Source organism: Neopelma chrysocephalum, unplaced genomic scaffold, assembly GCF_003984885.1.
Source record: "Neopelma chrysocephalum unplaced genomic scaffold, ASM398488v2 Primary Assembly neopelma1_108, whole genome shotgun sequence".
Lineage (NCBI taxonomy): Eukaryota > Metazoa > Chordata > Aves > Passeriformes > Pipridae > Neopelma > Neopelma chrysocephalum.
The window spans coordinates 1,079,174-1,105,887 of NW_020897773.1; the positions used below are offsets into that span (position 1 = coordinate 1,079,174).

Sequence of the window (26,714 nt, forward strand, 5' to 3'; positions counted from 1 at the left end):
TTTTGGGTTTCTATTTTTGTTCCGCTCTTTCAAAGTCTGTAACCTTGTATTTGATCTGCTCAGCTAGACTGTACTTGATTTATTTTTATCCTTAATCTCAGTGCTGTTATCAGGGCAGTCTTGAAATGCCACCCACTTGTGTTTTAAAATGAAGATTTCTAGAAAGTTGATGTGTTTGTGGTTGGTTTTTTTTTCATTTGTTTGTGGGTTGTTTTGGTTTGTTTTCCATTTTACTTTTTAAATGTCAAACCAGAATCGTCAATTTTAGACCTACTGGTATCCAGTTCTGGGCAGTACAACAGATTGTCATTTAGCACATGTCAAAATGGCAGTAGATTGCAGCAGCACATGATGGGAGACATGCTGTAACACCAGGGGTGCCCTATCTTTGGGGCATTTCTTTCCATTTTCTAGGAGAGATGTACCTTGGTGGCCAGGAACATTTCTATCTGGAAACTCACTGTACTCTGGCTGTGCCAAAGGGAGAAGATGGTGAGATGGAACTCTTTGTGTCAACTCAAAATCCAATGAAGACACAGGTACTGTCTCATTAACCTTCTACCTAAAAGGCCCTTGTTTCTCAGTTGCAGACTAGATAAATGGTTGGCTTTTAGTAGCTCCTATCTTGTTCAATAAAAAAACCACCACACAGGCTCAGAGTTGGGTATGGGATCTAAAGTCCATATGCATCCTGCTGGTGTCCTGAATCTGCTTCCAGGTGACAGAGATGTTTCTGTTGGCAACACATCTTTTGCAAGGGGGGTTACATGCTTAACCCTTTCTGCAGAGAGAGCCAACTGGTCAGCAGGCATGATGGTTGAATGACATGTGAGAAAGAGAGGTGGTGTAAACGCTGACTCTATACACCAACTCTCCCTTTCTGTAGGATAGAGCACCAGTACTGTGGCGTGTCCAAAGGTCTCATAATAGAGTGAGAGAAAGGACAGAGTGGTACAGGTGTCAAACCCAATGCTAAATGAGATCTATGTCTTGATAGCCTCATATCATGCCAGTCTCTTCCTGACTGCTGCCTGCTGCAGCACTGTGCCTTCCCACCTCAGAGATGAAATGCTGGTCTTATTGGTTCCAATTGCATCAAATCCAATTACCAGACCATAGGACCTGGAATGAGACACAATATTTGCACTGTTGAAATGGTTTCAGAAAGGCAAAGTGTTGGTATCTAGTTCTTAACACCAGCTCAGCTCCCTACATGTTCTGCTGTTCTGTTTTCCTTTAGGAGTTTACTGCTAATGCATTGGGAGTCCCTTCGAATCGTGTTGTGGTTCGAGTGAAAAGAATGGGAGGAGGATTTGGAGGAAAAGAGACGAGGAACACTATTTTGACAACTGTAGTGGCTGTTGCAGCCTTCAAGTAAGTTTGGGTGTGGGAGGACAGGGCTTTTTTCTTTCAGACTGTCTCAGCCTGCCTCTTTCTGGAGCACCATTTACACTGAAGCACCTTCAAGGCTCTTCATGTCTTGTACAGCTTATAGCAAGTTTGATATTTCCCAAAGGTGGTGTCTAATGGGCTCTTAGCTGGTAGGAGGGATTGAACCTACTCAGGGGTGATAAGCTCAAATGGGAATGTCAACTTTTAATAGGAAAGGGGAAACCCCCCCCTTTACTCTGCTATTCCTTTGGTGATCTCTGAAAACACTTGTATCTCAAATTATCTGCCTCTCCCTTTCACTTCATCCCAAACAAATTTCAAAATCCAGCAATAGCCATGCTTATTGCTTTGTATAATAGTGGTATGAGAGTCTCTTCCTTGTTCAAAACTCTACTGCACCACCCTTTCACCACTGTTTCTCTGCTCTTCTGCAAACTCGCTCTTTGGATTTTTCTCTAGGAAAAGTGGCAGGCCTTGGAACCCACACTTTTCAAACTCCTGAAAGCTCAGGGAAAGAACATAGACTGTAACAACTTTGAAGCATAGATTGGAAATGGGCTTCTGATTTCTGGAGTTTTGGTTTGAGCTCGTCTTTAACTGTGCAAGTTTCTGTGGTTGTGAGTGAACAGGGCCTCTAAGATGACATTTGTGCTGCCTGTAGTGCTGCCCTTCCCAGTACTGCCCTTGGAGGTGACCATGAACCCTCATGACAATGCTAGAGGGATCTTGCAACACAGCAGCAATTTTGACAAAATACCTTTGGAAGAGAAGAGCCAAAATGAAGTTCTTTACTTCTGTTCTGAGCAAACCACCTGCTTTCTCTAATTAATCAGTAATACATTTGCATTCTTTTCTTTCCTTTATCTCTGCCAGCCAAACCACTGTTTGATATCCTGGAGGTTACAAAATAACAAGTATGACATTCCCTAGATGTTTTTACAACCTGAAGAGAGGCACTGGAAAGGCAAAATTGTTAGAAAATAAAGAGCAATTCTCACTCTCCTTATTGTTTTCCTCCTTGGATAACAAAAAAGCAAACATAAAACAAGGTCACATTGAAGGCTAGTTAGTACTTTACTTCACATTATTATATAATTCCTATGGCATCTTCTTTTTCAAAGCCAAAAGAGTGTCTAGAGAAATAGTCCGGAAAACAGTGATTGCTCAGTTATTAGCATCTGCCTCTGTAAGAAATCATCCTTCTTTTTAATACAAGAATCTTTGCAAGAGTTTTCATGAGCAGATTCCAACTTCTGAGATCTTAATTTTAGGGGGTTTTATACTGAATCTTGCCATTTTCTTAAGAGGAAGATATATAAACCAAGCAGTTTACCCTTAACTCTCCATTGCCGTGCTGGAAAGACGAAGAGGAGAGTCTTGTTCTGTAGGAACTGTACTGCGCATTTCAGGCTTTGCCTAATGAATGTCTCCTTTAACAGAACTGGCCGTGCAGTGAGGTGCATGCTGGATCGAGATGAGGACATGCTGATAAGTGGGGGGAGACATCCCTTCCTGGGGAGGTACAAGGTGTGCAAACATATGAAAAGAATGCATGTTGTCTTGGTGTTGTCCCCTGAAACATCAGAGACTAGTAAGATATTGTGAAAAATGTAGCTGCTGTGGTTCTTTCACTGCTGATCTTCCCTGCTGCAAGTGGATCAGGTCAGGTGTGTTACAGCAATTTTCCTGTCAAAGTCCTGCAGAAGTTATTTTGACCTGGATAGTTCCCTTCTTGTGACCTCGGCATAAATAATTCTCTCTTCCTTGCAAACAAGACTTTGCCCCTGTTGACAAAGTCACATTGCTCATAGATGCTCCCCCATTCCTTTACAGTATCATGTAATGGTTTGCTCTGTTAACTTCCTTTCCTCTTCAATCCCCATCCAACTGCTGCTGCTTTTCAAAACAAAAACCTGTTAAGGTAGTTGTGGCTGTGACAAGAGGCCAGCACTTAATTTAGAAGAGTTCTCTGGAGAAAGATTAAGATGCTTGCATGGACTCTTTGCTGGGGAACTTCCTCAGTTGCTGCCTGTGCTTGTCCTGTGCTCCATCAGGGACAGTCAGCCTTTTGCCTGTATAAGGTCCATTCAGTTTTTGGAGGGAAGTAGGAAATGGAACATTTTGTAGAAAACTGATTACTTAGGAGACTCTCTTGACAGGTTGGTTTCATGAAGAATGGGAAAGTCAAGAGTCTGGAGGTGTCATACTACAGCAATGGGGGCAACTCTGTAGACCTCTCTCATGGTGTAAGTAAAATTTTCTGATGGTTAACTAGGCAGAAGGCATTTCTCTGTTCAACCTTTTGCTCTGACTTCAGAGAGTTGTTGTCTACAGCACTGCTTGCACATGCTATGACTGAAAACAGACTTTGGAGCTTCTACAATGGCTCTCTGAGCCAACTGACCTGCCTTGGCATGTGCCACATAATTCTTATTGATGCTGAATAACTTGGATTGAGCAAAAGAGTCAAGAATGTTTGCTTTGCATTACAGAGGGCTGTGATGGAAAACTTGTTGCACAATCCAAGATGATTGATAGTTCTCCAGCTCTGGGGAAAGATAATTCCTTGGAATAAGAAACATCCCAGTCAATGGGTTAAATCAGGGCACAGTGCCTAAATCAACAAACTTGTTAACGACTGGCTAAAGCTAACGTTGGTTCGCAAGAATTATGGACAAAAATGGACCTGAGTTCTGAGTTTGTCTCCAAGAATTTTTGTGCTGATGAGTACAAAATTCTCCTTTTCTGTCATATTGTGCATGATCAAGTCAATAGCCTAGTGTCAGTCATGTTTATTCCAGCTCACTTTCTCTAGCCCACTGAGCCTTTGGAAATTTCTGCAAAAATGAATCCATTTCAATAGGGCAGAACTGCAACAGCTCTCTACTAGAGCCACATTCGATGTGGCTGTTGCTGTGCAGAGCAGAATGGCAGTCTTTGCGTAAGCTGAGGGCTTGGTTCAGAGTACATCTGAGTGAATTGCCTATTTGACTGTGTCTGAATCAGGGGACTGGTAAGTGCTCCATGTTGAAATAAGGTTGAAATGTGTATAAACTCCTCTCTGTGCTGCTGCTGGAAGGGAAATCTGGGAACACAAGCCAGAAAGAAGCTCTACCCTTTCCCAGTGTGGACAAATAGTGGACAAAGCTCTCAAAATCTTGCTGTTCAGATGTAGCTATTGAAAATCTTTATTTCAAATGGCTGCCCTTACTGCCATAGCCCAGCTGATGAGTCAGTTGATATCAGCAAGACTTCTTTTCCAATAACAGATTACTCAGTATAATTAAAAGAAAATTCTGTTTCTTCCAGATGGGTAATGGCATTTAGTAGCAGTTTGACTTACCATGAGCCCAGGGCCAAAAATGACTTCGAAGCTCAATCTGTCCCAGAGTCATAGTTGTCAGCAGAGAACTGTGCATTCTGTCCTGTCCTTCAGGAGGATACCACTTGCCACTCCATTGCACATGGGAGGCAGTACTTGCTGCACTTCAGTGCTCTTCCAGCTGTGTAGACTCCAGAACTGCAGGGTGCAAGAGAAAGTGCTGGTTGTTATAAATTAGCTTCAGAGATTTCCAGTCTGGTTTTGGCAGCTAGTGAGAAGTCTGATTCGTGTAAAATGTGTCACTTCCATTCCTTTTCTTCACCAGGTTATGGACAGAGCCCTGTTACATTTGGATAACTCCTACAACATCCCCAATGTCAGCAGCGTGGGCATTGTTTGCAAGACCAACTTGCCTTCCAACACAGCCTTCCGTGGCTTTGGAGGGCCCCAAGGAATGATGATTGCTGAGTGCTGGATGAGCGACCTTGCTCGGAAGTGTAACCTGCCACCTGAGGAGGTACAGATCCATTGACATGTTTCAGGGTGGTGCTGCCTTTGAACAAGCTCTGAGAACTGGACACAGCCACATAATATTCTTAAGCATAAGAACTTTTACTTCATTTTTGCTAAGCTCCTAGCAGGATTTCAAACTATTTTGTATGGCAGACACGTTATGGAATGGATTATCTCCTGCTTAGATAAATTCCTTGGTAACCTCAATTGTGTAACATCTGCTCTAAGGATAGATATTAAAAAAAAATCCAAAGGCAGTAGGTACCCTAATCTTACTAACAATGTGTTTAAATCCCAATCTCTCCAAAATTTCCCAGCCTTAATGTCTTAGTTTCCGTTTTCTTGTAAACAGATATATGCCTGTTAATTCTGTTCTGTAGAATAATCAGAGAAGTAAAACTAGGAACCAACATGCCTTTGATCTCCTCCATTAAAAAGACCTTGTCTGAAGCATTAAACTTGACATGTCCTTTGTATGTTCTTTGGGAAGGTGCGGAAGCTCAACCTCTATAACGAAGGAGACGTAACTCATTTTAACCAGAAGCTGGAGGGATTTACTCTACGAAGATGCTGGGATGAATGTCTGTCAAGCTCTAGCTATCACGCCAGGAAGAAACTAATCGAAGAATTCAACAAGTAAGTGTTCTGGAGCTGTCTTGTTGCTGCGTGCACCTGTTGCCTACTAATTTCTGAAGTTCTCTTAGTAATTTGAGTAATGTGAAGTCAGACCTTATATTTGCTGAGTGACTTCTTAAAGTTTCTCTTATGAAATTCCTTCATGCTTGCTCACTGTTGGAGGAAACATTTATCAGTGAGCTGGTGGCATAAATAAGGCAGGAATCAGACCTGGCATGACATGATTTTGTAAGCGAAATGTAGCAAAGGAGAGGGGCTCTGTTAAGTCCAGCTAGGATTTTCACATGTCTATCAAGGCAGTTTGTTTAGGCTTGACCTGACCTATAGTCTTTTTTAGTTGGCTTGTATATACAACTGGATAGTTAATAGCCCAGACAACTGCTTCTATAATGCAATGTATCTTCAGTTTGAATTTCTTCTTGTTGTGTCCCATAAAGAAAGCCATTTTTTAATACAAATTCCTGATTGACTCAGTCCATGTTGCATTCAGGTACATTCTATTTTGATGACTAAGGTGTTGGAGGGAAGTACAGTATCGAGTTGTGATAAAAACCTCATGAGTATACAAACAATGTTCTTTCCTTTCAGGCAGAATCGCTGGAAGAAGAGAGGGATGTGCATCATTCCTACCAAATTTGGCATCAGTTTCACCGTCCCGTTTCTGAACCAGGTCCGTAAGTGTCATTCATCTTCTCACTAGAGAAGATGGATTTATGCTGCCTCTCCCAGGCCCTCCTCCATTTGTACTGAACTGGAGCTTCTTGGAAAAGTAGTGAATTAGTTAAAAAAGAGCACGCATTTTTTGAGCCAAAATGTGCAACACAACAGTTACCAGTTTATAGTGTCCAAAGGACACCCCAATGTAGCTATGTTTGCATGGTATCCTGTTAATTTCCCTGCCTTCCCTCTTCCTCAGTAGCTGAAACACCTCTCCTGTGTTTGACCTGTTTTGATGGATTGTCAGTGGTGTTAGCAAGTTCAGGAGAAGGATGCATCTGTGTTTCACGGGGGCAGGTTTGGGTTACTTCATCTGCTTTCTGAGCTGAAAATATTGACTAAGGTTTGTTATGTCTGTCATTGGAACTTCTGGAGAGTTTGTGAGACTAAACCAAACTCACCTCAAGCGTAGACTAGTGGCTTCATTTACACCAAAGAACAACCTTAGTCCAGTTCCAAACGAATTCTCTCTGTAGTCTGCTAAGTACTTCACTAGTTAATTTATGATGATTAATATTTCCTTTAATAGGCTGGAGCTCTGGTCCATGTGTATACAGATGGCTCTGTGTTACTTACACATGGGGGGACTGAGATGGGTCAAGGACTTCACACCAAAATGATTCAGGTAATAATGAGTTTGGACTTAACCGAATGAGACATCTTTCCAGGAAAATTACACTCTCACTACACCCTATTGCCTCAGGCATCTTGACACTTCCTCTGTGTGCATGCATAGGGTAACAAATCATGACTAATCCCTCTTCATTGTTTCAGCAGCAGTGCTAGATTTCCACACTATTATTGGAATTGAGAATTAGATTCTTCACCATCTTAACTCTTATTATGTAGATAATGCAGGTTATACTTACAGTCTAACTTCTCTGGCATTTTCCTTTCACCCCATAAAAGTACAGTTTACATATATTTTATACAAAAGCTAGTTGTATTGCAAACATATTTATCTGCATATGCTAGTTAAAAAGGCCTGAGGGAGCAACACTGCTTTGGCAGGGAAATGAGAGGGAAATCTAATGGGCTCTTGATCCTCTGATTCTTATAATTGTTGAGAAAAGAACTTAGTCTCACAGAAGTGAATGTCTGCCACTCTGGCAAAAGCGTGTGTGCTCCCACACATTTAGTCTGTGAAACGCAAACTTAACAATGTTAATAATGTCTAGCACTAAGTCACTGAACCAACTGAGTTTTCAGGAAAAATGAAATTTATGATGGGAGAGAGGTTGCAGTGTGGGTCCTGGCAGTGTAAGCAATCAGTGGTAATGCTCACATATAAGAAGCGCTGCTTACCAAGTGTTTACCTTTGTTCTGCAGGTTGCCAGCAGGTCCCTGGGAATCCCCACCTCCAAAATTTACATCAGTGAGACCAGCACAAACACTGTCCCAAACACCTCCCCGACAGCTGCGTCCGTCAGTGCAGACATCAATGGAATGGCCGTCCATGTATGGAAGCTTAGTTATTTAAAGTAGCCAGGTTACAAACTAGAGCTCCAGAGCACGAAAAGTTGTTGTGTATTTATCTGTTGCTTAAGGAAAACGACCATCCAAAGGCAATTCTGGTCTAAGGATGCCCCATAACTTCTTTACCTGCTATAACTGCACATGATATTAGATTATGAATGACTATATTGTTTTTTAAGTTGTTCAAAATTGTCCTTCAGTCCTTTGGTAGTTCTAAAAATAGAGTGTTCAGGATTACCCAAAATAAATGGAACAGAGCATCTATTAAATAGTCAGCTTCTTAGTAATTCATGCAGCCTTACCTATAATTACCTATATTTATATATAGGTAAGTAGTTATATAATATATATTAACCAATCTATAACAAATATATTTTGCTGCATGTATTAATAGCAGCTGGTTTGTGACCTGTACTCCAGAACCAAAGACCTTTAGCAAATGTTCTGCTGTAGCAATGGCGTGGCCATGACTGTCTGCCACGGTGGAGTTACCAATGCATGTATTTGCATGATACGTGACTTTTCCATTATAAAGAGGAATTTAGTACTGGCCATTCTCATTTTAAAAGAAAAGGGGAAGTGTAACCTGCAAAGCAGGCTGTTTTTATTCTCTGCCCAGCTTGTCTGAGTAGGTTGAATTTTGGCAGGAATTTTTTTGGTGTTACGGGATTCTCTTGTAAGATATGCTAAGATGTCCTACTGTGACTTGGTACAGAGAAAGTTAATGTATAAATGGGTGGACTTATGATATTTTGTGTCATGGACCAGGAAGTTCTGGGCTGGATTTGATATTCTTTTCTGCCATCAGCACAGCTAATCTCCTTTAAAATCCTTTTCAGTCAACATTTATTCCTGTAGAGCAAGACATCTGTTAGTGAACTTTGTTCCTTTTTATGATATGCTGAAGTGGTAAGGGCAATATTGATTTAAACAGAAGGTTCTTTGGAACTCCTGTAGGGCTCTTAATACTATAAGTTGGCTTTTCAAATATTAATATACTTCTTCTCTCTCTCTTTGTTTCTAGAATGCGTGTCAGACTATCTTAAAAAGACTGGAGCCGATCAAACAGTCTAATCCCAAAGGATCCTGGGAAGACTGGGTAAGCTGTTTCTATTTGTCATGAGCCAAGTGGACATTGTTAGAGATTGTTTTAATTGGCAAACCATGTGTGCAAGTGTATCCTTCAGGCCTTCTGCATCTTGCTAGCATAGACCTGAACAAAGACAACTAACCAGAAACCTGGCAGGGGTTTCCAAGTAACCAAACCTTGCAAGAGGTCATCCCCATCAGCTATGACTTCAACACCGAGAGTTCTCCAAATTCTGGGACCTGCCTCTGATGGACTTCATCAAATAAAAGTTTTGAGTGGTTATATATATATCTTTCTAGTCAGGGTATAGTCTTGTACAGAAGGAAACCTGATTTTTAATGAAGGAATTCTGTGGCAAAGATGACTGTTGAGCTGCCATTCACCCCCTGCAGTGCTCCTTGGCTGCAATATCTCTGTACCCTCAATGAGAAGAGATTGGTGGGCTGTAAGGCTCTCGGGCTGTTTTCAGATCCAAGCTCTGCTCTTCATCAGAGGAGTTTTGACTTCGGGATTTGGAAGTCAGGATAGAATTTCCCTTAGCCTCACTGAAGTCAAGGTGACCTGTCAATTTAACCTTTTGTCTCTGAGGCTAGAGGTCTAACCTGTAGCTGAGAGCTGAACAAACAAAAGCAAGTCTTAACCTCTGTCAGTGGTCAAGTTCTGCCCTTGGTAGCTGCTGATGGGGCTATTTGAGGAAGCAGCTGCAATCATGATGTTTTCCTCGGCAGTGCTGGTGTTGAGCAGTGTGACAGTTGTCTGTCACTGGACACCTTCTACTTGAGCTCCCCTGGAAATATTTTTGGGCAGCTATTTTGCAGGGACTGGTTGTACAATTACTGTTTTGTTCACTTTGCCAGATTATAACCGCCTACCAGAGCTGTATTAGCCTGTCGGCCACAGGGTTTTACAGGTGAGTGAAAATTCACACTGCAGAGGCACAGCTCTTACCTGATTGCATGGATTACATACAGGGAAATTCTGGGACTATTTACAGCCCCTATCTCCCTGTTGTTGCTCTAACTTAGGGTTGCATTCCCTTTCCTACCTAGAAATGTTAAGCTGAGGTTGACACTCTCCTGGCTGGGGAGAAATCAGAGCTTTGCCTGGGGCTCTGCTCTGTGTCTGCCTTGTGACTTAGTGTGGCACTAGGACTGCCACACAGGATAAGAAGGGGGAAGGGTTGTCCTTGAGGACAGTTGGCTGGAGTGGTATCCTGATTTTTATGGAATGAGCGGATACCAGTGTTTCCAATTTCGTTCTCCCACTTCAAACTCTTGTTGGTTCCTGTGTAGTTCTGAAATGAGGGACTTCTCTTAGTCAGCTTTACTGCTGGAGGAAAACAGAGATCCATCACCTTTAAGGCAGAGGGGCTGACAAAAATAACTAAACACAGTTTTGAGAAGAACATATTTAGGACTAAAATACACTATGAGCTCATTCCTGTTGCATCTCTGAAATGTATTTTTTCTCTTAATAAAGTGACTTGTCAGTATTTTAATAAACCAGGTATAAGTTTGCCATGAACTGTGCTTAAAATAATTATTTACTTTAATCCAGTTTCTGGTTTAGCTTGTTTATGCTCTGAAACTTAGTGGCCTCCAAGAAATGTTCAACTGTACACTAAAAGCAAAGAGTTTGCTACAGCTTTGGTGAGAATGGGTTTATAATAGTCATCAAAACCCCCAAGGTTCATGGGAAAATAAAGATGGCTAAAATAGTTTGATAGTTTTGATCAGGTTTTGAAATACAAAGCAGCTTTAGCAAGTTTCTATTCATAGTTGTTTATACTTTTCATTTCTGCATGGGCTTGATGGAAGGAGTGAAACAAAAGTGAATAAGGATTTTGGTAAGTTGCAATGTGGTTGTATTTGTTTTGTTCATGGAATGAAATGCAGTTTTGTTTCTCTTTGTATCAAGAATTCCTGACGTTGGCTACGACTTTGAAAAGAATGAAGGGAAACCATTCTCCTACTTCAGTTATGGCGTTGCTTGCTCTGAGGTTGAGATAGATTGCCTGACAGGAGACCACAAGGTGAGGGGGTCAGCAGTGAAATAGCTCTGTTTTGGTGAAGGAAATGATCACGTGTAGCTAGAGCAAATACTGGGTGTCAGCCTGTTCCTGGCTCTGCCATTGGTCTGCTGTGACCTTCAGTAAATTTCTTAACTCCTCTGTTCCACAGTGCAACAATCTGTAAAGTATAATAAAACAATAATTATCTACCCTGTGGGGATTTTAGAAGGCTTAATTAATGATTGCAAAAGTTATTGGGTTTACTTAAGTAAGAGATAGCAGCACTGTGTTAGTACAAATGAACAGAAGCGTACTGGAATGAGTTAATCATTAAAAATAGCACTGAAGACTTTTAGAAAGAAAGAAAGAAAAAAAATCGTCAAAATCTGACCTAGTTGGTTATGCTCAGGTACAGACCAGTGATACTAGCAGCTTGGAACTAATACAAATTGGGTCCATTGGATCTCTGGGGAAAAGTGCAGTGAATTCCTTTGATTTACTTTTGGGCTGAACTCAGATTAAAAGTCAGTATGAAGAGTTCAGCTGAGACAGATTTATGAACACTCTCCAAGTGTGGGATAGTGTTTGGATACACTACTCCTCCTCACACAAGACCATGGTGTACCAGTTTCAATAAACTGTGCTGATTTATCCTTTATTTCTGTTCTTTAGAACGTTCGCACAGACATTGTTATGGATGTTGGTACCAGTCTGAACCCAGCCATAGATATAGGACAGGTAAGTGAAATAATGTTGCTATTTCCATCATGTTAAAGCAATCACACTACCCTCAGGCTTCTCTATTTATTATCCCTCTCCAGGTTGTGCCTTTGCAAACACAGCCTTTTAAACTTGGTACAGAATTATGCAGGGAAATATTCTGTTAGAGGTTTGAGGGTTTTTTTTACCTTGAATATTAATGCTACAGTTGCCACCACACTGATGTTTTTCAGCATCTGTCTTGCCTTAGAAATGAAACATAATACTAATGTTGTTGAATAACCTCATCCCAGCTTATTCAACCATAGTTGAATCAGTTTTTACAGTGTGGCATGTGAGACTAAATTCTATACCTGATTTTTATACTCCTATCTGTCAATATCAAGTCCCATTTAATTCAGTGAAAATTCTTCTGTGAATAAAGATTTAGGGTGGTAGATTCTGTCCTCTGGCTACTGCTGTGTAGAATTCTCAACAGGAAGTTGGACCAGTCACTTAGCTTGCAAATTCCTTGGTGAGGGACAAGCTTACTTCAATATTTTATAGAGTAATAATCACAGTATCTCTCAGCAAATAAAGATAATAAACACAGCGCTGTTTGACAGACCAAGAGATGAATCATTAGACATTTGCACAGGCTTATCTAACCATCTTAGCTCCTTTGTTAACTCTAGGTGTTGACATGGTGTAACCCCAGGGAAACTGCTGCAGGATTTGGGTTTTACGGGAAAGCATGACTTGCAGAGCTCTGCTGTAACTAAAATGAAACTTCTTTGAAAGCAATGTTTTTTCTGAAAAAGACTTTTTTTGGAAATGGCCAAGAGGAAATGAGGCTTTCTGTCTTTGCAACCTGTCAGTTTGCATATGGGAATAAAAAGATGAGCTAAGTGGAGCCTGTCAAAGAGGTCTCAAACTCCTGTGTCCTTCCATGAATTACTGCAGAGGACCTACGGGCACAGGAGAGAAAGGATGTTTAATGAGTGCAGGAACGCAATATACAGAGATGGGTTAGTGAATGCTTGTGTCAAATCCTGAGACTGGTCTGACTGTCAGATATCTCAGTGGGCATAGAGAGCAGAGCTGCTTCATGCAGGGTTGTTCAAGCACATCCTCCTCTCATACCTGTTCCCCTTCATTTTTTAATTTTTAATTTTTTCTCCTAAAATTTGTAGTAGAAAAAATATGCAAGGAAGTCTTTAGTACTTGAATGGATATGGGGGTGTTTTGGCAGGTGTCTGTTCTGGTGACCTGAGAATATAAAGCACTTAGGAAAGCATTAATACTGAAATAGAAAGCATAAAATAATTTGTCGTCAAATATTTCATCTTTAGTCCTTTTAGTCTACTTGTCCTTTGAATTATCAGTTAGTACAACTCATTCAGTGTTAATCTACCTGGGAAGGGATCAATATTTTAGCATTGATTTTTTTTTTCTCCTTGCTTCATCAGAAAATTCCTGTCCTGCATTACAGAAAATCTGTTTGTGTCTATTTGGAAATTGCTTCACCTGCCAGGGTAATGCAGCCACCTCTGTGTGGGAACACAGGAGTTTTGCAAAGGTGCCAAGCTGTACTTGGCAAAAGGAACAAGGGTTTAGAGAAGAAAAGAGGGATATCAGTCAGAAGGGGAGGGTAGAAAACTCTAGTGGATGTCATCACTGTTTGTTCTTCCACAGGGAAGAACAACAGCAACAAAAAAATGTAACCTTGTTTGGATGTGTTTGTAGATAGAAGGAGCGTTTGTCCAAGGCCTTGGGCTCTTCACCATGGAGGAGCTGCGCTACTCTCCTGAAGGAAACTTGTACACTCGAGGGCCTGGGATGTACAAAATCCCAGCCTTTGGAGACATCCCAACAGAATTCTACGTGTCTCTTCTCCGTGACTGCCCAAATAGCAAAGCAGTTTACTCATCCAAGGTAGGCCGGCGAGATCTGCAGGCCTCTTACTGCTCTATAATTCTGTGAAGCTGAGGTGTGATAAAGTAATCATTCTATGTGTCTAAATAGTTTGTCTTGTTATGCTATCTTTATTCTGAGGTCAGGATCTTTTCCTGTTTCTTACCAGAAATATGTTCACTATCCTTTATAGTTAGGAAGAACTATAATAACCTGCATATTGCTGCCCTGATTGTCCATTAGACAGAATTGAAGTGGCTTTGCTGAGCCAGTTTTGCTGTATCAGAGGCTGCCAGCCTCCCCCTGCATGTGAGCTCCCTGGTTGCCTTTCCCTGGCACCAGAGTCATCACCCTGGACATTTCCAGCAGTGCCATTTCCCCAGATCTCATATGCCAAGGTCTTGTGCCTGTTTTCATGTTTTGCTTTCTTCACTGTTTCACAGTGCTCATGTCACCCTTAGAGGTCCATTATTAATCCATGTGTCCTTCAGCTGTTTGCACTGCAGTCAATGAGGGCTACACAGAGCAGGGCTGGATAAGCAGCACCAATGGATTTGTTTTACTTAACAGAGCCACCCAGAGAGGGGCCACCCAGCATCCTTATCTGTATATGCCTGGCCTGCTTCCATTCAGTCTCCTATTTCCCCATTTCCCCTTCCACAAAGACATCTCATCAACGAGGAGAACTTCTTGGGTGATTAGTGCCGATGACAGAATTAAGAAAAAAAGGATTGGCAGGGACCTCAGTACTACATGATTCTTGTGCAATCCCTGAGGGAGGGATTCCTGCTGGCTTGCAAGGACCTCCAGTGGTGGAGTATCATGCTCTCTGCCCAGACAGTTTATCACTGCCTTATCTGAATTCTCTTTGCTGCAATTTTAGCACCATCCAGAACACTATGAGAATGAGTTAGTCCCTTTTTCCTTCATAACAGCCTTGCTGTGTCAGAAACCTTATGATTTCCTGCTGTTTCTTCTTTATACGAACTGGGGGTTGTTTTATCTCACTCTTTCCTCACTGATCACACCTGGCAGACTGGAGGCTGTTTTAGCTTCATGTTTCCTTACTGAACACATCTGGTAGACTGAGGTTCACATCTGGAAAGCAAGTCTCACTCTTGCTTGTGGTCTTCTAGGCCGTGGGAGAACCACCTCTGTTCCTGTCTGCCTCGGTGTTTTATGCCATTAAAGATGCCATCTACGCAGCGAGGAAGGACTCTGGCCTGACTGAGCCATTCAGGCTGGACAGCCCTGCCACCCCGGAGAGGATCCGCAATGCTTGCGTGGACATCTTCACCAAAATGGTAACACCCTCTGGTTCCATAGTCTGCTCCCTAGCCAGCCTACCCCACGTGGAGTGTGTATGGTAGTCACAGTGGCCCAAGGCTGGGATTAGGACAGGATGGGGAGACTGTGTCCCTGCTTAAGCAGATGGTTTTTATTTCATGGTTGTTATCCTTCATTTAACATGCCGCCAACTGAGAGGCAAATCCACAGACCAGCATTGCTGGTCTCCCATTGTGGGAAGGGCTGCTGCACACTGTCGCTGGAGTTGCAGTCCATCCCTCCATCCTCCAAGTGTTGTCTGTAGAAAGCACTGACTGCTTGTCCTGATGCTCCTGACTATCATCTCTCTCCGCTGACATAGGGCCACTCTGTGACCTAGGGGTGTCTTTCAGGGAGGAAGGGAGAGGAAAGTGTTACTGAAAATACATCCTTCTCCTGAATGTCATGGCCATAGGAGTCCCTCTAGGGGCTGTGAGCTTGATCTGAAGGAGTTCACAAGTTGATCCTGCCACTGTCTCTTCACGGGCTCCTCAGTCACAGTGTTGTCACAGGTCTCTGCAGGAGTTGACCATTAGGCCCTCAGCTAGAGCCAGGCACAGCCTCTGACAGAAGTGCCATGAGACAGACATCTCCATGTTTTGAAAGACTTGGACAGGAGCTCATATCTTCACCAGCACGAAGTCACCCATCTCAAAAGGAACATGCCAAACCCTGGCCAGGATCCTCATTTGTTACCAACTCAATTATTTTTCTCTCTTTACAGTGCCCTTCTGCTGAGCCAGGGACCTTTAAGCCATGGTCTGTGCGTGTGTAAAAGGAAAGTCTAGGGAGCAAACTCTGCTGAAACTGAGCTTACACCAGAGGAACCACAAGGCAGAAGGACTATAATGGAGAAAAAAATACCTGTGTTCATGTGGCTCACCCAGGGATTCATGGAGCTTTCACATTTAATTGTCCAATCACTGTTTTCTCTAAGAGAAGGAATTGCTGCCAGATTATAGCTGCAATGTAAATTCAAATGAAGATGAAGTGGAAGGTGATGTTATCCATCTGTAATTGAAAAATCTTACAGGTTTCATATAAAATTGCTGCAATGATGTTTATTACCAGCCAGTGTGAAATGGCAGGGTGGTTGTTTCTTTTTTTTCCTACTATGGGGAAAGATGGACCACTTAGTTATGCTATGCCAAGAAGGATTTAAATGTGTTGAGCCCAGACATACAGTCCTCTCACTGAAATGGGGGAAGGCCTAAGAGGCACTGAGGGCTGGACCCTACTTTATCCCCTCTGCACAAAAAGCCAGCTATCTGCTAGAGGAAGATGAAGAGGACTTTTGATGTTAGTTAACAGAGGTGGTCTTACCTGTGTAACAAAAGTGTTTCAGAGGAAAACGCTAAAATGTGACCAATAACTAATTAATCCCAAATTAAATGACTATTGTTTTGTCTGCACCAGTGCTTTAATGAGATCTTAGTTCAACTGCTACCTTGTCTTCTCTGATTAAAGATAAAAACTAGATATACCAAGAGGACTTCCATCAAGATGCTGCTTTGTTTGACACATCCTTTTCCTGTCCCACACCTCCATATCTTTCCCCATATTTTAAATAGGAAAGGACATCAGCTACCTTGGAGTAACAGAGAAAGTTGCTCATCACTGTTCCCAAGGAAATTTGTACCAGCCTAAGCAAGGGACACAAGGAGGATGGACACAGCTGGGGATTAGCTGACTCTGGGTGCCCTCTAGGGTCAATCCCTTGCTGTCATGCTATGGCCTTGCCTTCTTTTCAAGAGAACTCTTAGTTTTGCTGAATGTAAGAGAATGGGTACCTTTTGCTACAGGGACTGCTTGTCTGAAAAATGTGCTGACTATGGGATGACCCAGTGTCGTCTGGGTTGAATATATTTTTTGTGTTGGATTTAGTGCTGGGCATCCCTCTTGGCAGGTTTTGTCACTGTCAGATTTAACACTGTAGCATCGTGTTATCCCTAGATGATGTCAGCCATGTACTTGTAACTGCTCATCATTTGCAAACTTTTATGTTTCTCTGGCCCACAGCTTTATGAAAATGTCCTTTTTCTATTTTTGCACTCCTAGGGCCACCAAAAAAATATGGTGCAAGAGGATGTAACTCCATTGCCTTCTATAAAATTTTGCTTACATGCAAACTACTTAAAATTGGCCTCTATCTTAGGACTGGATGAAGTCCTAAGTGTGAAATATTTTTTTTTTAAGCACTCCAGGGTATATCACTTGGAAATGTGTAGATTTATTTCTCAGCTTAAAATACTATGGTTCTACCATCTAGAAGAAGGGAATTTGTATATGCGAGTTGCAGAAAGTATTTTGTGCCAGTTGGGCTTGCTATGTAATTGTTTTATTAATTGAAATACAATATTGGTGTTTCTTAAACTCTGAGGTACTGGGCAAGAACATGTTTTTGTTTTCTCCTGAAATTTGGCAATATGAAAAAAACTCTTCGAGAAGAAAATATGATAATTTGTCTTCAATAAGGCTGTTGGAGCCTGTGTATCCACATTCTTGGATGTCCATGAAGGAATACAAAATATGAAGTCTGTAAGGTAGATTGGTATCAGCACTGTTCCTGGGACATCCACCTCATGGGATCGCTGGACATGCTCATTCAGACCAGGCTGATGATAAATATGAAGGGAAGGTAACATGTGTTAAATGCAGAGCATGGGCAGACACAGGCAGAGTGTGATATCGAGGAGCTTCAAGTGTCACCTCAGGGGAAAGCTGCCAGTGTTCACGAGAGGCCCGCTGCCTTTGGGGGCCCTGGGACATGTCAGGATGTCACTAGCAGGATAAGTGCTCTTTGTCCCCTGTGGTTCTGGAAGCACCTTTTTCACATTTTCAAAAAGAGTTTGTGGTGTCTCACATAGTCACAGTGGCTGCCTGGTCAGGTAAAATTTTTTTAGATTAGATGTATCTCTTTTGCTATTTGCTTTGTGAGTTAATTGCAATTGTATTTGCCAAGTTCTGCATACAGGCAGTGGTCAGAGCAGGCTGCTCGGTGCAGATCTTGGACTGTAGAGCCGTTTTTCCTGCTGCATCAGTGAGCCACTCTTTCCCAGGCACCAGTCCTTGCCCTCAAGCTCACCCCAGTTCAGAGCCCTTTTGTTACCCTTGCCCAGCAACAATCTGATGGAGGGAGGAAACTCCTTCCTTTTGGGGTACACTGGAGTTGAATGTAATTTATATCAAACACCTGGGGAGGGCAATGGTATGAAATCAGGGTTGCAAAGTAATTACAGAAATTGGTTTTGAGGGTTTAGGGAAAAGGGAAACTTGGATGCTAATGGGAATTTACAGAGAGATCATTGTAGCACCTGGCTGTGCTGTGGCTGAGACAGGGACTCTAAGGAACACGAAGCTGAGATTTTCATGTCACCTCTAAATGTCTTAACATTTCATACATTGCCTTCCTCTGGAACTTAGGAAAGGACTGGGATGTGCTGTAGAGGCCTGGCAGGAAGAGAAGGTACTGCTATAGGATCCCCAAATAAGGGTGTGCTCTGCACTACAAAGCTGTCGGAGAGCAGCTCTTCTGCCATGAGCGCACGGCCCTGTCCTCTGCCAGGTGCTGTGTCACATCTCTTCACACACGTCTCGCTGCGTGGGATTTCAGCTCATAGTAGCTGAAGGGAAAGCTACTTACAAAGAAAAAAATGTTCCTCTTCTAGTATTTTCCAGTGAAATACAGCATGGATGCAAGACTCTAATTTAATTACATATAATTGGAAATTTGCTGCTTCTCTCCTTCCCAGAACTGTGTACTCAGAAGAGGAACTGTGCCATCTTGCTAGACTGTAAAGTACTGCGCAGAGTAGCGGCACTTAACTTGTAATTGTTGTAGCTGGAGATTTTGTGGGAGGATGAAAGGAGGCCTGCTGATCTGATGTCTTAGTGCTATTAATTGTGAGTCCCTCAGTGTGAGAGGGAGGGCAAGTTTTTGGTAACTGTTTTAGGTCAGTTCTAATCAACAGTTTTCACTATCATTCTTTAACGAGCATTGTCAAATTGGTGTCCTTGTTACATGAATGTATGAGGAATTCTCTGTGAATGTCACAACAGTGCAAAATAAAGCTGCTAAATATTCTGAAGTCCAGTATGCTATGGTAAAAGTCTGCCATGTTTTGAAAACTGGACAACTTCAGCTCATCCTTGGTGTTTGGCAAACATGGAGCCTTCCTAGAGGCTGTGAGTCAGATCAGCTCAGTGACCAAGGCTGGGAGAAGGCGGGTGGTTGCTCCAGGCTGCTCGGCCAGACGAAACAGATGAGCCAGCTGGAGAGCCTGGGCCTCCATCCGGCCACGCTGGCAGCCAAGTCCGAACGAAAGCAGAGTCAGTCCTCATGCTTCTCTGCCAGCAGGAGCTTACAGTAGCCCCATTGTGTTTTCCACAGCAGCACAGTGATGCATCCTGATGCTTCTAGCCACCTGCACAGGGCCCAGCAGCTGCTGAGACAACTTGGAAGGTGGTTTTTCTGCATGGTGTGGCTGGTACCTGGTCCAGACTGAACTATCCTTGTCTCAGTGTCGGCCTTGGCCCATTTGAATCTGCCCTGTAACAGGGGGAGCCAAACTCAAAACTTGTGAATGGAGCAAGCATCATGTGCCATCCCCAAGGCCCTCTTGAGCCTAAACACATAGGAGATGTGAGATTGTAAAGCAGGAACAGTTCACACAGAACAGATAAGACTAAATGATGGGCCAGGCCTGACATTCTGTGAGCATGAAAAGATTGGGAACATCATCAGTGGTTCTCCAGGAGGGTGTACCACCCTGTGTCCTATCTCACCTACTTAAGCAGAGTAGGGAGAAGGAGACTCCAGGTGACGTGCTCCTTTGGGAGCACTTCTTGTATCTGCATGGGGAGATTTATCACAAAGAAGCCATTGCCAAACCTCTTGGCCCAATAGGGAGCCCAGAATACAAAATGTCAGTGCAGGGAGAGCATGTGTGATGCTGCTGTGGTTTGCAGCAGGTCCGACCCACTCTAACCCAAGATGTTAGGTTTGCTGAGAGCTGCTCCACTGTTCAGTTCATGCAGTTTTCCAAGCCTAGTGCCACAAGTTTCCCTAGTGCCTGCTCTTGTCATGTTTAAATACAATTCAATCACATGAAGAGCCTTGATATCTCGTCCCTGGCAGTGGTCTGTCTCAGCTCTCTGACGTACCTTTTGGAGCTGTGACATGGACAATTACACTGCAGGCAGCTGCGAAGCAAAGGCCTGGCAGTATCTTGAAGTGCTTCCTTTTGGATTAATGCTCTCTGAAACAGTCCCTCCAGATGGGCTATTTCTACCACGTCTCTGGAGTGCTGAAGGGGTCTGACAGAAAACTGCTAGAAAATGGGAAAGCAGAAAGGTCCCAGCGGTAGAAGTGAGACAGTTTCTTTTTCTGTTGGGCAGACAGCTCACTGAACATCTGCTCTGATAACCACCTGTAGGTCCACAGCACTTGGGTGTCGGTGAACTTGGGGAGGAAGCTGTCCACAGGCAGCCCAGCCCGCCGTAGCAGGTGGCCCAGCTCTTGCTCGTGGAAGCCAAACATCACCACATAGTCGTACTGGACGAGACAGGGCAGGCAGAGGCTGACGAGTGGTTTCCAAGCCACACTGGTGTTGTGTGTTCCACTGGCTAAAACATCCTCAACAAAGCTGCTGAAGGATGGGCTGATGCCCATGCCTTGCAGGAATGCGGCAATCAGCCTGTGGAAAGGGTCCCTGACAAACAGCACTTTGATGTAAGACCCTAACATGGCCTCTATCTCTGTCTGGTTGAACCTGCTCAGCTGTGTCTCCTTAGTGTGACGCCAGTGGTAGGGAAGCGACACTGGGAGAGTCACATTTTTCTTCTCTAGCTTCTCCAAAAGCTGCTGCCATTCCTCAATTCCCATTGATGGCACTTGGCAGTAGAGGAAGTCCAGCTTGGTGCTTACCCTCAGACTTGAGAGCAGGTAAGCTCTCTCCTGCTGGCTCCTCGGCAGCGTGGTGACTTTGCGTGATCGGCTGCAGAAAGCTCTCAGTCTCTTCTTCCTGAGCTGCTGAACGTGAAGGAAGGTGTCCAGTGTCAAAGTGAAGCCCTCCTCCGCCTTGGGGGCCAGGTAACCTGGGAAACACCATGTGAAGTTGGGGATGAGGAAAGCCCATAGTGGACCTCTGCCCTGAGTCAGCCCCCCCCCACCCCAGGATGCTGTGGCACTATTTTTTCCAGTTATTCCACTGTGGAAAAGATGTATCATAAGTAAAGAAGATGGGTAGGAGAGGGGAGACCAGCCCTGCCTGGCAAAGAGCTTGGCTCTGCTGGGACGTGGGTTTCTGTCTCCATGAACATGTGAAATTATGGACACCCAGACCCCACTTTCCCCAAATCGCCGTGTCTGAGGACTAATCTTGACCATAACTTGGTGTCAAGGGCCCATTCTCCACTAAATCATAATTTTTCATTCTATGTCCTTGCTTTCAAATGATCATAACTGAGGTGAGTTTACCAAAGAGATAGAAGCATTCTGAGAGACTGACAAATACACGATGTCCTGCAAACTCTTCTGTGTCTGTTAATATGTTAACATCAGCTACCAAATATATGTGAAAGCAAGGGATGATTCTTAATGGCTTGGGGTGATTTAGGGATTCAAATGATGTAACTTCTTGCATCACTTCCATATGTAAATTTTTCTCTTGCAGATAAAAAGGCAAAAGCAAACAAAAAGCAAAAGGCAAATAGAAATGAGACAACAACAAAGTAAATATAGAAGGCAAATGCAAATACAAAGACTTCATGAGAGTCAGTTTAATTTCTCAGATTTCAGCTTTGTTCTTTCCTTTCATCTCCTTATTTTTGATGTGAAGAGGCCATAGTGGGTTAGAATGCGGAAGATTAATGCCTGCCTTGTTACTTTATTTTTTCAGCAGCAGCACATCTGCCTCATCTGCTCAGTGCAGGCATTTGGCAGCCCCGGGGAGACAGTTAGTTTGGTGGTTTCTCCTGGGTCCTTGGGAAGTTAAATATTTCCCACTGATTTGGGGAGGCTGTTGTACAGGGAAGAGGAGCACAGTTAAAATTAGGCAAAGGACACCAGGAACATAGGAAGAAATGCGGCTGGTGCCTGCAGCTAACCTGGGCTGCTCTTTGAGTCGTCCAGCCCCAGAATGACAATGTCTGCAAAATCTAGTAATGACTTTGCCCTGGAATGATGGGGACTGAAGAGGAGGGATGCATTTTTTAGGCATGAAATGCAAGAGTCACCAAAGTCCCTGCTCCTGCTCCTTCCTGCCCTTCCCAGCAAAGGTTTTGGTAGTTATCTCCAGCAGCCTGATACCTGTTTTCCCCATCACACCTGAGATCAGTGACCCCACTGAGGACATAAAGCTGCAGGGCTCCACAGTAAGCGCTTTCCCCACAAACACTGTGCAAACAGTGTTTTATGTCCTGTAGGCATTTGCCCGCCAAGAACCTCCAAAAGAAGCTCCAGGTTATTTCCCCCATGGCACAGAAATGCTTCCAGGCATGCAGAACCCACACAGTGCCCAGGCCTTACCTCCTTGGCCGTTAGCCGGGGTCCAAAGCAGCCTCCAGCTCAGGAAAGCAGCAATGCTCAGGGCAGCTGAGATGACAAGGCGGGGAAGGAAACGCATTTCTGGGGTGCTGTGGTAGCGCTGGGTGTTGAACACAGTGCTAGTGAGCAGCTGGGGACCTGAAAGAAGGGTGTCGGGGAACCTCCTGTGTTTGTTTAAACACACCCAGAGCTGGGTTAAAGTACTGTTTGGCAGCAGCTTGGCTGGGGGCAGGGAAATGGCGTGAGGCACAAAAGGTACCTCCTGCCCTATGTTTACAGCATGAGCTTTTGAGGCAAAATCTGTCTTTTTATTCAATGTTCGTGCCACCCTCAGCACTTGGCTATGCCAGATGACAGTGATCCCTGTGAGAAACAAGCCCTGCATCCCCACTCCTGTGCAGGGTCCTGCAGAGCCAGGTGGGGCAAGATGTCCCGAGTCCCCTGATCCACCTTGTTCTCTGCTGGCTTTGGCACTCAGTGAGGTAATACTCAGAGGAATGCTGCTGTGGGGAGCAGCGTGTCCTGGGACTGGGGCTGAGCAAGCGTTGGGCCATGGGTCCTGTCTCTGTGGTGCTGGGGGGGAATTTTAAGGTAGAAACTGTGATGGTAAGTGTTGTGACAGGGCACATCCAGTGACATGTGGCAGGTCCATGACTAAACAGGGACATGAAATACTGAACTGCTGCCTGTGTCCTTTTTACTGGGGGCTGCTTAATATTTATGACTGCTGCTTGTTTTGTGAGAGCAGCTGTAAACACCAGGCAGTGCGGAGGCCCTGTTATACCAAAAAGGGTATAACATGCGGGCAGGCAGACAGACATGCTGCTCTCCCCCTTCTCCAAGGAGCTGCAGCCTGACCGGGTGTGTTTGTGTGTGTGTGAGAACCATGGAGACGAAGGCAAAGGGGACTGCAGCAGCCAGGGGAGTGTGACCTGCTCCCACACAGACCCACACTTAACACAGCTACAAAGGCTTCAAAACTGATTGTTTACAAATTGCCTTTTCATGGCGAGATGCTTTGGACCTGCTGCCAGCAGCATCCCTCGGGCAGTCAGGCCATGGGCTGGCGCGTGGCAGGGATGAGGTCGGGCCGCCAGACCCTGCAGCTGCAGGGAACTGTAGGGACTGAAGAAAATGGGATCACCGCCTCAAAGCTCGAGGAGAGCAAGCTGGCACACTGGGCACGCCGACCAGGGCAGGGTAGTGAGCCAGGCAGTGCTCAGCGGGCATGGGCACAAGGGCTGTGTTGCACGGGGGGTCTGCCAGTGAAGCAACCCCGTGCGATGGAAACCCACCGCCCAGGAGGACTTGATGGAGTGCAGTCTTGTGCCACGGGTGGCTTTGCTCTCGTTTGGACAACCCCGGCTTTCCCACCAGAGGGTGCTCTGTGCCCGAGGAACCCCTGCACACCTCTGATGGCGGCGATTGAGTTGGGCTCTCTCTCTCAATGCTTCCTCACTACGGGTGGAGAATGAACTTCACAGCTTTACACTTGTGTCTCCAAAAGCCTCCTGGGTCTCCTTCGAGCCTTGGGAAAGCTGCTGGACCTCTGGAAGAGGCTGTGAAATGCTTTTCATGGTCGAACTGCTCCTTGCCCCTCATATGTTGCATATCTTTAGTAAAGCCTTGTTACTGATTAGCACAATATTCCCATGAGCAAACTAGATCAATACACTTAGATATAACTATTAAAAAAAAGAGAAAATTTCAGTTGTATTGGAACACTCCTGGCACATGCCCGTTCAGCATCACCAGTTGTGTGCCCATCCCGCATCAATCACGTGCCGATTACGTGCAGATCATACATTGATCATGTGCTGGTCAGGTGCCAGTCACACACTGATCATATGGCAATCACGTGCCCAGCACATGCCAGGCACTCACATGGCAATCCCACAGCTGGCACGTGGAATGAGATGACTTGATGTCCCAGCTGACAGTTGCAGACGTCTCCATATTTTATAAACCAGATAACAGCTACTACTTAACTCACAGATGCACTGACATCTTTTTACAGTGAGTAGGATGTATTCCCTGTCAGGGGATCCCTGTGCTGGGAGGTCAGGTCTTGTGGCGAGATCCTACTGCATGTGTCCCTGCAACCTGCTCCCCACCAAATCCAGAACAAACTAAGTACAGCCAGAGGTTGGGATGTACGGGGGCAGGAGTGAATGGCCACACTCTGCTTCCCCTCCCAGCAGAAGACACACATTTTTCTTTGAGCTGCAGTGCTAATCTTGCTCCTCCCAGCTTGATGGATCTTTGGGCAGGAGGGTGCTTGAGAAAGGGATAAATATTACCTGAAAGTAAGTGGCTTTTGTGTTACTGTAGTGCTAACAAACACAGACCATGAGAGTTGCATGATTATCAGGAAATATCTGCAGAGCAGGGCTCTGTACAAGGCAGCACACCCTGCTCTTTCCCCAGCTCAGGTTAGCAGGTATGGAAAGCACAGAACCATTTTAGATTGGAAAAGACCTCTAAGATCATCAAGTTCAACAGTTACTGAGTCCAGCTGAGAGGTGCTGTGCACCTTCCCTGCTCTGGGTGATCAAACTGATCCTCAGCAGCTCCCAAAGCTGCTCTTGGGCGGCAGCATCTGTGGCCTGGCCACAAACCTGAACAGCAGAGCCCTGTTCGGGCTGCAGCAGGAGCCCATCCAGCTGCCAGCAGACCCAGCTCCAGTGCAAGGAGGCCCTTTTTCTCAATGGTCTGCAGTGAGGTTAACAAATAAAAGGGTGGAAGGAGTTCTGCAAGTTCTCTTGGTTAAGCAGGTGGCAGCAGCATGCGCCTTCCTGCACCGAAATACAGCATTTCAGCAGGGACTGTCCCAGCCGCAGCCACGGCGAGCCAAAGTGCAGCTGCAGTGGGTAGGGAGAAATGCAGTTCATTTTTATTTTGCAGTCATAAGGTGAAAGCAGAGACACAGTGTCTATCTGAGGGGCAGAAAAAATAGTGGAAACCCCCCTTTGCTTTGCATTGCAAAGAAACGTCTCGTACCAAGTTACACCAGTATGGGTCTCTTCAGGGGAGGACACAGTGTCTGCTGTGCCTTCGTGACCTGCAAACAGGAGGAAATTGCCCCTTAGCTGCCAGGGGCTGGTTGTGGGGAGCAGCTGCTCTGCCACGGCTGCTTCAGCTGATGGGCTGCCATGGGGCTTGTGTCCCAAACACAGATTTTCCACAGCATAACTGGTTAAACTCATTAACTGGAGGTTGAACTCCCTCTTCGTGGCAGGCAGTGCCAGGCACCAGTGATGCCCTGTGGGGCCTCCAAACACCTCTCAGAGGCCTGCATTAATCCCATGTGATAGTCTCCACCTTCTTCCTAATTGACAGCAACACTAATGGGCCAGGAAGTGCAAGGGCCTTGAGCAGCTGGCATTGCCCTGTGGATGAGGAGCCACCTCCCAAATACGCCTGAGAGTGCTGCATTTAAAAGGCAGTGATTTATTTTTTTATTTTTATTTTGTTCCCAGGGATTTCTTTCTCTCTCTCTCTCTCTTTTTTTTTTTTTTTTTTTTTTTTTTTTTTTTTTTATTGGTGCTGAAATATTTTCTCAAGTGTCTGTAGACACTTATTTGAACCCAGTACTGGGCTTTCCCTTGCCTTCCACTGACCACTTGGAAGCAGTCAGCAAGACTGAGACTGCAATTCTTGAACTGAAAGGCTTCTTGCTCTATGCTATAGGGAGGCAGCAGCCTTTTTGGGCACAGAGACTGAGCCAGGTGTGGAAATGAATTCACATCCTAATGTTTAATGCAATTATACAAAGGAATTAAATTAGGGAATTCATTTGAAACTTCACCTTATTTAGAAAAACCCTCAGTGCCATCAAAGTGAGAAAAAGCTATTCTCTTTTTCTTTACAGCAGCAGTAGGATTGCCTCAATAAGGATTTCCAGATTTTTCCCCATCAATAGCTCAAACAGCATTGCTTTGGGGTCCCTTTTTTTCCTCATAGGACACAAACCCTTTGGAGATATTCTTATATGTTAATAAACATCCTCCTCTTCAGCCTTCCCACATTCCTTCCACTTCCAAATTTTGCAAAGTATTGTCTTGTGTGACCA

General features: G+C 44.4%; 2 protein-coding genes across 3 annotated transcripts in view; one reads left to right on the plus strand and one right to left on the minus strand.

The window, feature by feature from the left end:
• XDH (xanthine dehydrogenase) overlaps nucleotides 1-19,192 on the plus strand; it is a 53,523-nt gene extending 34,331 nt beyond the window's left edge. For both annotated transcript variants that reach the window (XM_027696488.1, XM_027696489.1), the window contains exons 22-37: nucleotides 415-539; nucleotides 1,241-1,374; nucleotides 2,832-2,919; nucleotides 3,552-3,638; nucleotides 5,040-5,231; nucleotides 5,718-5,863; nucleotides 6,452-6,533; nucleotides 7,110-7,205; nucleotides 7,910-8,038; nucleotides 9,081-9,155; nucleotides 10,004-10,056; nucleotides 11,064-11,178; nucleotides 11,830-11,895; nucleotides 13,603-13,791; nucleotides 14,907-15,074; nucleotides 15,821-19,192. In XM_027696488.1, the coding sequence (XP_027552289.1) occupies nucleotides 415-539; nucleotides 1,241-1,374; nucleotides 2,832-2,919; nucleotides 3,552-3,638; nucleotides 5,040-5,231; nucleotides 5,718-5,863; nucleotides 6,452-6,533; nucleotides 7,110-7,205; nucleotides 7,910-8,038; nucleotides 9,081-9,155; nucleotides 10,004-10,056; nucleotides 11,064-11,178; nucleotides 11,830-11,895; nucleotides 13,603-13,791; nucleotides 14,907-15,074; nucleotides 15,821-15,871 (1,796 nt within the window). In that variant the 3' untranslated portion in view covers nucleotides 15,872-19,192. The remainder of the gene's footprint in view (nucleotides 1-414; nucleotides 540-1,240; nucleotides 1,375-2,831; nucleotides 2,920-3,551; nucleotides 3,639-5,039; nucleotides 5,232-5,717; nucleotides 5,864-6,451; nucleotides 6,534-7,109; nucleotides 7,206-7,909; nucleotides 8,039-9,080; nucleotides 9,156-10,003; nucleotides 10,057-11,063; nucleotides 11,179-11,829; nucleotides 11,896-13,602; nucleotides 13,792-14,906; nucleotides 15,075-15,820) is intronic.
• A 279-nt stretch (nucleotides 19,193-19,471) lies between these two features.
• LOC113973913 (carbohydrate sulfotransferase 9-like) lies at nucleotides 19,472-23,027 on the minus strand. Its single transcript, XM_027696535.1, has 2 exons — nucleotides 22,625-23,027; nucleotides 19,472-21,192 (listed from the first exon to the last, which is right to left on the minus strand). Exons 1-2 carry the CDS (start codon nucleotides 23,025-23,027, stop codon nucleotides 20,384-20,386), a joined length of 1,212 nt encoding a protein of 403 aa, XP_027552336.1. The 3' UTR covers nucleotides 19,472-20,383.
• Between the last annotated feature and the right edge of the window lie 3,687 nt (nucleotides 23,028-26,714).